Source organism: Python bivittatus, unplaced genomic scaffold (assembly GCF_059951505.1).
Source record: "Python bivittatus isolate LINGU-HERP-01145 unplaced genomic scaffold, Pbiv_v1 ctg000520_np1212, whole genome shotgun sequence".
Taxonomy (NCBI): domain Eukaryota; kingdom Metazoa; phylum Chordata; class Lepidosauria; order Squamata; family Pythonidae; genus Python; species Python bivittatus.
Window position 1 is genome coordinate 2,102,369 of NW_028277080.1, and position 9,730 is coordinate 2,112,098.

Genomic DNA, 9,730 nt, shown 5'->3' on the forward strand with positions numbered 1-9,730 from the left:
ACATTTTTCAATGAAGAGCGAAAAAAGGATCCTCTGCCTGGCACAAAACCACATCGACTTCCAAAATTTTGCTCATTGTTTCCTTTTGGACAGAATTCTGCCAGTACTACCAAATAACAGTCTATTTCACATTCAGAACTTCTCATTACCCTTATATACTTCATTAATCCTCCAACCTTTCAACATAAATCATTTATATTTTTGATTCATTCCTTTTCCATAGATATAAATATGTTTTATTGAATTGTTTTTATATGTATGTTTGTGTATGTATATATATACACCCGTACATATTTATATTTATATTTCTTTTCCTCCTAGAAAACATATTAAACTGTTGAGGACAGGCAGAAAGCACTTACTTCTGTCAGAATCTATGAAAGTGTCATCTTCTCAAAGTGTGGTGAGTTTTCAGTCCTGGGTATCAAAAACGTTTTCTACTACTAGCTTGGGCTACAAGGGTAAATAGAGCATAAATAATTATAATGACTTTTTATTTAGATTAAACTATGGAAAATATGTCAAGCCTGTATAACTGCCCTGAAAGCACCAATGCATGGAAGAAAGCAGAAGTAGTTCTTAATGTTAGCCATATATCTGGCAGGACCTGCAAAATACCGGTGTTTTTAATGGATGCAACCAGTTTTGTAAGAAGCTTGAACCTAAACAATATCAACATTCATACATATAATGAGCAGTGTGCAATGAGTTCAAAGAGTAGCTCATAATCAGTGCAACTATTTTGACATGGAGGTGATATGATATTGCTGGAAAGCTCTGTTTACCATCTGCTCTGCCAGAGTTTTGACCAACTGCAATTTCTAGACCATCTTTATAACTTCGAAGTTACCAGTCCATCAGTCACTGATGCCAGATAGTTTTTCTCCAAAAGGGGGCAAATCAGGTATACAACTCTGGTTTCTCCTCAGATCGTACCAATATTGCATGATTGTCTAGGCTTGGTTCCAGATCTGGGAGGATCTCTAAGTTGTGAATCTGATCCTTAAGAGGAAACATGCCTTCATAAATTTCTGTCATATCTCTGAAATCCTGAAGTCCAGTCCCCAGAATCACAACAACTCCATCTTGAGAGGCAGCATTGTTTAATCGATGGAGCATGCCAACCCTGCCAGATTGAACTGGTTGGGCAGATACTATGGGAGACAGGCAGTCTCTCAAGTAACCAGGTCTTATGCCATGTAGGGCTTTATAAGTAGCAACCAGCACCTTGAATCGCACCTGGAAGCAAAGTGGCAACCAGTGCAGCTTGCAAAGCAGCAGTGTTACATGGGCATACCAAGGCATGCCTATCACTGCCCATGCCGCTGCATTCTGGGCCAGCTGAAGTTTCCAGGGGGTCTTCAAGGGCAGCCCCATGTAGAGCACGTTGCAGTAGACAAGCCATGAGGTGACCAGGGCATGAGTGACTGGACCCCCAATCTAGGAAAGGGCACAACTGACACACCAAGTGAATCTGGGCAAAAGTCTTCCTGGCCACAGCTGCCACCTGCTCATTGAGCAGGAACTGTGAGTCTAGGAAGCTAGTCTATAGAAGAGCTATAGAGCTATAGAAGAACGAAAACTAGTTTTCCTCTGGGATGTCATTCACCCAAATCTCTCTGGTCATTTTTCTTCTTTTGGAATTTCTTCTGATTTGGAATCTTACTTGGGTGAGAATGTTCGGGCAGAAAGAAGTTTCATTTAGGGGTTCAGCACCCTAGTTTCTACCACTCAGTCTGATCTAATTCTTTTAAGGCATTATACTGACAGAATTTGTTTCTGCACTTGTGTTAAATATACCCCTTAGGTTTCCTGGAAATACATGTTTTTTGTATGTTTGTGAATTCCTAACTGAGCTCTCGTATTCTTTGGCTTTTTGCACCAACAGGTAGCACTATCAAAGTTCACCTCTTGCCAGATTGCATACATACTGTGGGGTATGTGAACACCTCCCTTATGGGATTGGGGGCTTCCAGGTCTCCCCTTCTGTTGACCAGTTGTATTTTTTTTTTCCTAGGATACCTGATCATGCATTTGGTGCAGTGGATATTTGGAATGGTTCTTATGTATGTTTTGATTTTGCCCATGAAGCACAGCCAGTGGATGCAACTTTTTAACAAATGGGGAACTGTGATGTAAGTGCCTGCAGTCACAATAACAGTTTGCTCTCCCTGCCTTTCAGAATCTACCAAGCTGAAAATGTGAGCATTGTCCACATAATAAGCCCATGCTGAGCAAACAATTATCAAAGCGTTGAAGACAATTTGGCTGGATGGGGCTGGGAGGCATCGGGCAGTTACTCCATCCTCCACCTCATTGGCTGGGTTGCAAAGAAGGAATGTGCACATCCTAGAAAAACCATGTACAGTTGATTCCTTGTTCTGCTGCTTGGATTGCAGAAACATTCATAGTCAGACATGAGATGTTACACTGTTTGAAGTGCGGTTTGTCTGTTTGATAGGAAGAAATGCAGCATTACAACAGATACAGAAGCCTCTGCCTGCATATTTAGTTCTATACTATGTTCATAGGATTTCATCTTTAATCTTTTTTTAATACTTTTGAATTTGCAAATTGGATAGAATTGGTTACCATGGAACGTGTAATGATGAACATAAGACTCTTGGATCCCAGAGTAAGAGTTTGGTCGCTAAACACAATCCTTCCAATATTCTTTACGTATCTTTGGATATGTTTAGCTTGGTTATAAAATGCAGTGATTTTTCTTTGTTTTCTGTCTCCCAGCCTGACATTTGTCATCATCCTACTGATCAAGAAGATGCAGGTGATTGTAGCTGGCAGGTTTTTTCTTCAGCCAAAACTGTCACCAAGTGACAGTCAAAAGCCTTTGGCACTTGATAACAGGTCAGTGCTAGGGAGTGATATTCCCACTCCTTTTCCTTGAATATAGTTTTTTTCCATTGTATTTGATAGGCCTGGATGCTTCCAGATGACCATCTCTTAGCAGTATCTTTTGGAAGGTACTGTGTAGTTCTGCAGGTTTTCTTTCCTCATTTTTTAAATGAATGTTCAGAAGAAGATACAAAAAAAGAAGGAATGTGAAAATGTGAGATGGGATTAAGTTTAATATTTATGCAAATAAAAGCCTTGTTTCTAAATAAGCTCTCAGGAAAGCTAATTTAATCCAGCCTCTGCTGAATTAAAAGAGTAGAAGAGAATCTCTCCATTTGTTAGTCACTGTGAGAACATCTGGGCTGGAAAAGATTAAAAAATCAATGGAAAAAAATTAAGTAAAAATACAGTTTCAGAAGAACAATGTGGGCCAATCCTTTGTGTATTATGCTATTTTAAGATATAGAGAAAACAGGTTCAAATGCTTTTTCATGTTGAATATCACATGAAGAAAACTAGGAATGATTTAATTATATAATTGCCCATTCTCCTCTCCTCCCTTCTTCTTTTCATCCTACTCTGTCTGTTGATCTGTTTTTCTTATCTTATTCGTCTCAAAAATCTTTTAATATTGCACCAACGGTGCCATTTCCAGGCTAATTTAGATTTACTGAAATTTGTTATATGCACTCACATAACATCTTGATACAACAGTCTGTATCTAATGAATTAAGATTTGTGGGACTTATAAATAAACCTTACCCATCTTCTCAAAGGCTTGATACAGTATTATAATTTGCAGTCTTCATTGTACCTCCTCAACTGAGTGCTGGTAAGAATTACGATGTTTTCCCAAATATTTTGGTAAAGCCTCATTGGGGATGTATCTGCCTCCAAATCCTAACGCAGCACCTCTCAGCCCAACTGAGTTCAAAAGCACATTTGTCTGTTTCTGCCTCCACAGTTGGACAGTGAGCGTGAGACTTCTCAGTGGTAGCCTCTTGTTTTGCAGGAGAGTCTTCATCAACTTCAGTTATTTTTTATTCTTCCATTCGGTGGTCGTGGGTTTAACTTCCTGCCTAATGAGACTGTTCCGCAGCATCATTCTAGGAGCCTGGCTGGTTGGACGGATAGACAGGACAGTAATGCCAAAAGGTTATGAACACTGTGATTCAGGTAAGAGTTTGGAAGGACTTTACAGAGGAGAACCTCATATATTTTCACATAACAGACTGAATTTTGCACCCATCGGCAACAAGTGATCTTTGGTTTCAAGCTTTGGGTTGGATGGGTGGGATGCGAGAACAAGAAACTGCATTAACGTACCAAAAGGGAATAAACATGATTTTACTGCAGGATTCTCAGTTTGGATTGGAATGCTTTTTCTGGATCATTATCACGCAAATCCCATCCTTGTGTGCTTCTGCCACATCCTTTGCAAAAGACTCAGAGGAAAAGACCTGGCTACTCCTCCATACATCTCTATGTCTAAACCCTTGGAAACAGGTAAACTTGAATCACAGGCCAGAAGGCCTGTTGGGATGTTAGGTAATATATAAGATGTAGGGCAGGTTAAGACAGGATCTCCACTTCTGGAGAAGGAGCTCTGCTCACTGCAGATTGTCTTTATTCAAAGGAGAACTCTTGAAGGTGGGTCCCATAACTAAACATTTCCATTTCATCAACAGTTTGGCCTTAAGCACTAACCTCCATTATAAAGTTAAACTTATGTCCTATACTTTATTAGAAGTTTCAGTTTCAGATATTTCTAGTGCAGGAAATCCTTGAGTTACGACCATTTTGCTCGCGTGCACCTCACCCTCCTTCCCCCCTTCAGTTGCACACACCCCGTGCCCTCTTTTTACAGTCTCCCTGCAATTGCGCACACTCACATGCATGTGCCCTCTTTCCTTGGCCTCCCTGCAATTGCACACACACATGCGTGCACCCCCACGCCCTCTTTCCACGGCCTCCGTGTGATTGCATGTACCCTGTGCTCTCTTTCCTTGGCTTCTCTGCACTCACACACACGCACCCTGCGCCCTCTTTTCCTGGCCTCCCTGTGATTGCATGCACCCCGCACCCCCATTCCCTGGCCTTTCTGAGTTCACACTGTAGCGAGTACCCCCTCCCCTAACTTGTGCGCGGCTGCACATCTTGGGTTATAACAACTACCAGAACTGTAGTCATGTGATGTCATGCTTTACAACTGCATCACTTAGCAATAGCAATCCCAGTCCCAGTTGCAGTCATAATTCGAGGACTAACTGTACAGTAGTCAGAATAAAAGATTGCAGGTTACTAGATATATACCAGAAGTTGGTAAAGGGTGGTTGGTTGGCAAGATATACATTTCCAACTCTGGGGAGAAACAGTCTTTCCAAACTGCTGAGCTGGAGTGCTTCCCACCCCCCAACCCTTGAGCCAATACAAAAGTATACTAGCATGAAATTTGCTGTCCATGCTGTTGATTGTACCCTGTCATCAGTCACTGCTGACTTCCCTCCAAAATAATGGCCAGTGAAGCCTAATACATTTTATGTACCTTGAGTCTACCCTTGGATATTATTGGAATAAGTTTTTGTGTGAACTTTAACACCAGTTCAGCTAAGGATGATGCATGTTGTCTCACTCAGGGGCTGGGGACAAGATGAAGCAACATCATAGGGATGTGGCAGAAGATAGATATTGCCAAGGCATGTTTGTGCCATGGTTTGGTACAAAAGGGGGAAAGGTCAATGGTTTGGGAAAAACATCTAGATTCTTAGACAGGAAACTGATGTCCATAGCAGAGAAAAGGCTAGTTTGTTTGCACCTCCAAGTGGAGGAGAAGACTGAGCTGGCATTTTTTCTTCTTTCTTCCAGCCTGGCTCTCTGCTTCTGTTACAAAGCTATAATAGGCTTCTAGCAGACACCTGAAAGGCTAGCCTGGAGCTTTTATTTAGAGTTTTCTTCATCAGTGTATAGTGCCCTAGAACAGCTTAGTTCACTACTTTCTCATTGGGACTCTTAGCTCTCTCTGCCAGCATGCACACTGGATTTCAGGAATGGCTTTCCAAAGGCTATCTGTTCAGGCAGTTGTGTGCGCAACAGCAAACCCCTGCCCTCCAAACTCATATTGTAACATCAGCTGAAAGAGTGACATTTGCAACTTTCTGCACAGTCACTCCAAAATTTTGTTTACCTGAGGGTATAACATCTCTTAGCAAGGTGGAGCTGCTCAGACAGGGAGTTATAACACTTGTGCAGGTTTTAGAGATGTTTTATTGATCTATCATCTTTCTCCCCCAAACTTTACACTATTAAAAAAAAAAAACGAACACCTTAACCCGCAATCCCTGAAAAAAAGAAGCTCCAGAATGCACTAAGATGAATTCTTTGACAGGAAGGGATAAGCTGAAATACAGTGCATATCATAGAGAGTCTCAGCACCTCGCATACTCACTTGAGTATGTTGGTTGGTAATAAACAAGAGAATGATCTGGGGAATATTGATGCTGAACATGGGAAAAATTAAATACTGGTTTCTTATTTTAGTTGCCAAAGTGTCTCACAAAGCCAGGACAAGATGGCTGCTGCTCTATACACTTTTGAATAACCCCAGTCTCCAGAAAACCCGGAAGCTAAGACCTGTGTCTTATTTGGTAGACTCACCAAATAATCCTTCTTTCTGGCAACCTATGGAGCGGAAATAGAAAATACTGTATAGTAAGAGCCCTGAGCATACAATTGCCTCTAATCAGCAATGATTTAAAATTTGATCTGAGCTCTGAGCTAGAGGGATTTGCTGATATATTCATGGAGTCCTTGGGGTTCTCTGAGCTTGGTTGTTTTCTTGCAAACGTTTTGTTACCCGGCTAGGTAACATCTTCAGTGCTAGAATGGAATAGGATTTGCTCTCTGTTTATATACAGTGGCATTGTTATAATAAAAAAGGAACAACCAGAGAAGACACATGAAACTATCAACAACATCTTCAAATGAATAAAATTCACCAGAGGGGAAGAAAACAACAACACGCTACCCTTCCTGGATATCTTCATTAGCAGCGGAAACAACAGCAAATTAGAAACCCAAGTCTATTGGAAGACAACCCACATTAATCAAGTACTCCATTACCAAAGTAACAACCCAACCTCCCACAAGAGGAGCTGTGTAAGAACATCATTCAAGTGAGCACAAATGCACTGCAGCAACCCAGAACAGCAGAAAAAGGAAACAGACCACCTATACAACATCTTCCAACAAACTGGATATCCACACAACTTTATCAAAAAGTGCCTGACCACTCAACCTGCTACAACACAACCAACCCAAGCTATGAAAAGGATAACACTGCCATACATCAGAAATGTCTCAGAAACTACCAACAGACTACTATAACCATGTGGCACCTCCGTAGCACACAAACCAACTAAAGCCCTCCAAAACATCTTAAGCAAACCAAAAGACCCAGTAGCCCAAGAAGGAAAAACAGGAGCCATCTACAACATACAGTGTAAGGATTGTAACAACCACTGTGTAGGACAGACAGGCAGAAGGCTGGCAGAGCACATCCATGAACACCAACTAGCAGTCAGAAGACACAATGAAAACTCCTTAATCTCACAACACATGGACAGACTTAACCATAGTTTCAATTGGGAAACTGTCAGCAGCTTAGACCAAGCGAAATCCAAAAATGCGAGGGAATTCCTGGAAGCTTGGTATTCAGACAAGGCAGCCATCAACAGGCACATAGAGATAAGCAACATCTACACACACTACACATTAAACAACATCTACACACTATTCAAAAGAGACAATAAAAAGGAAAACAAAAGACCAGAACATCTTCTCACCAACAATCATCACCCAAATAAGCAGAGATTAACACCAAGATTATCACCAGACATACAATCAGCAGTAAACAATATCCTAATCAAGGAACTACCAGAGGGTAGTTCCTTGATTAGGGTAGTTCCTAAAACAAAACAAAACCCACACTCCCATCAACACTGGTAGGGCATAAACAGAGAGCAAATTCCATTCCATTCTAGCACTGAAGATGTTACTTAGCCAGGTAATGAAACATTTGCAAGAAAACAACCAAGCTCAGAGAACCCCAAGGACTCCACAGTTCAACCCTGAGCTGCACATATTCTCTTCTATTGATATATTAATGTTGTTTCCTAAATGGGCACTTGCTGCATGTCTAGCATTTATTGTGTCATTAGATCCCAACATCACTACCACCATTCTTGAGAAATGTTGGCTTGTCTGGTTGCTAGAATACTAACAAATTTTGGAGTTCTCTTACGTTCATATGAGAATACACTCTCTTTATTCCTGTTGATGAACATTTTCTGTTGCTCTAGTGACTTGTGTATATCTGAGATGGAAACCAAGCTGCGATTCTCTTTCTGGAGAATAGCAGTAGGAATTCTGGTTCCCCAAACCTGCTTTTAGTGAGTGTCACAGGGGCTGCTTTCTGTTTAGTGTAGAATAAAAATTATTATTCTGCACATCAGTTGAGAGAATGTTTGGTGGTGATGGGAAGCCAAGGGGTGTGTGTGCATGCCATCATCTCACTCTTATGTAACTCTCTGATGAAGGCACACAGCAGGATCAATTCAATATGCCCTTCAGATGCCGCTGAATTTCAATCTCAGTCAGTTCAGTTGGCATGTCTAGTGGTCAGGGATAATGGAAGGTCTCCTCCAGGAACTTCTTTAGAGTGCAGGGATTTCCTGAATAGAGGTCCTTTCCCTATAGCATCTAATTTCACCAGGTCATCACTGAGGTGGTATAAAAGGGCTTTCCCACTTACAGTGATGTGGATGGCTGACAAGAAATAAATACACAACTATACCCTGAAATAGACTCTTTCTCCACTACTGAGCTGGAGTGCTCTGCACCCATCCTTGAACTGACGGAAAACTATTCAGGCATGAAGTTTGCTTTCTGTATTGTAAATTCCTTTCCTACATCAGCTGCCTTTGTTTCAAGTCACTGTAATCACCTAAAGGTCATGGGTGAAAAAGCCGAACGTATTGTACACGCCTTGATGTTGTCATTGGATAGTATAAGAGAGAAAATGCTATTTAACATCAGTACAGGTAAAAATGACTTACTCCTGTCTCATTCATGTCTTGGGGATGAAATGAAGATGCGATAGAGATACAGCAAAAAAAATGCTGCTGCCAGGACATATCTGGGTCAAAGTTAGATACAAGTGAAGAAAGCCCTAAAACCTGTCCTCATATTGGGATCTTGCCCTCAGTAATCTTTGCTTGTCACAACTAGAAAGAAAAGTTTTAAGAGGTTTATTTTCAGTAGAGCATGTTCCAAAATAATCTACTGTGTATGTGGAAACTTTCCACCAAATAGTTCCTAAGAAACATAAGATGTATATTTCTGTTGACTCACATGCCTACAATAGGCAAATGGACATTTTTGAATGATTTTGTAAATTTAAAAGATGGTGTTCCTAAGAGGGACGTGATTTGAAGATCAGGGGGCATCTGTAATTCTGAATTCCAAATCTGTAATATTTTACCATTATTTTGTATTTATATTACATTGAAATTAAATAAAAATGCTAAAAAAGTCAAGCTTGCTTTCTATTTCCTTTGAATGCCCTTTGTACAAGCAGAAAAAATTACAAGATAATGGAGGTCATAATGCAATCCTGCCAGATGCTCAAGGATGTCATATTCAAGCTGAAAGCCTGATTGAGATGGATCTACCAGATGCATTTGGAATTGCTTGGCCACCATCTGTAGATGCATCTGGATGATATACAGTATCTGGACTGTTTCAGTTGGTCTGACAAGATATGTTACTAAGAGTGTTTTGATCACTTGGCTGGGATGACATATGCTCTCTGGAATGCTAA

The 9,730-nt window shown here is 40.8% G+C and overlaps 1 protein-coding gene across 2 annotated transcripts in view; it reads left to right on the plus strand.

The window, feature by feature from the left end:
- LOC103054607 (stimulated by retinoic acid gene 6 protein-like) overlaps positions 1–7,884 on the plus strand; it is a 31,769-nt gene extending 23,885 nt beyond the window's left edge. The window contains exons 12-18 of one of the 2 annotated variants that reach the window (XM_088147492.1): positions 322–403; positions 1,889–1,937; positions 2,018–2,135; positions 2,746–2,865; positions 3,866–4,029; positions 4,210–4,359; positions 6,391–7,884. In XM_088147492.1, coding sequence (XP_088003618.1) covers positions 322–403; positions 1,889–1,937; positions 2,018–2,135; positions 2,746–2,865; positions 3,866–4,029; positions 4,210–4,359; positions 6,391–6,548 — 841 coding nt within the window. In that variant the 3' untranslated portion in view covers positions 6,549–7,884. The remainder of the gene's footprint in view (positions 1–321; positions 404–1,888; positions 1,938–2,017; positions 2,136–2,745; positions 2,866–3,865; positions 4,030–4,209; positions 4,360–6,390) is intronic. The other variant, XM_025173435.2, reaches the window with a different exon arrangement.
- Positions 7,885–9,730: the final 1,846 nt, after the last annotated feature.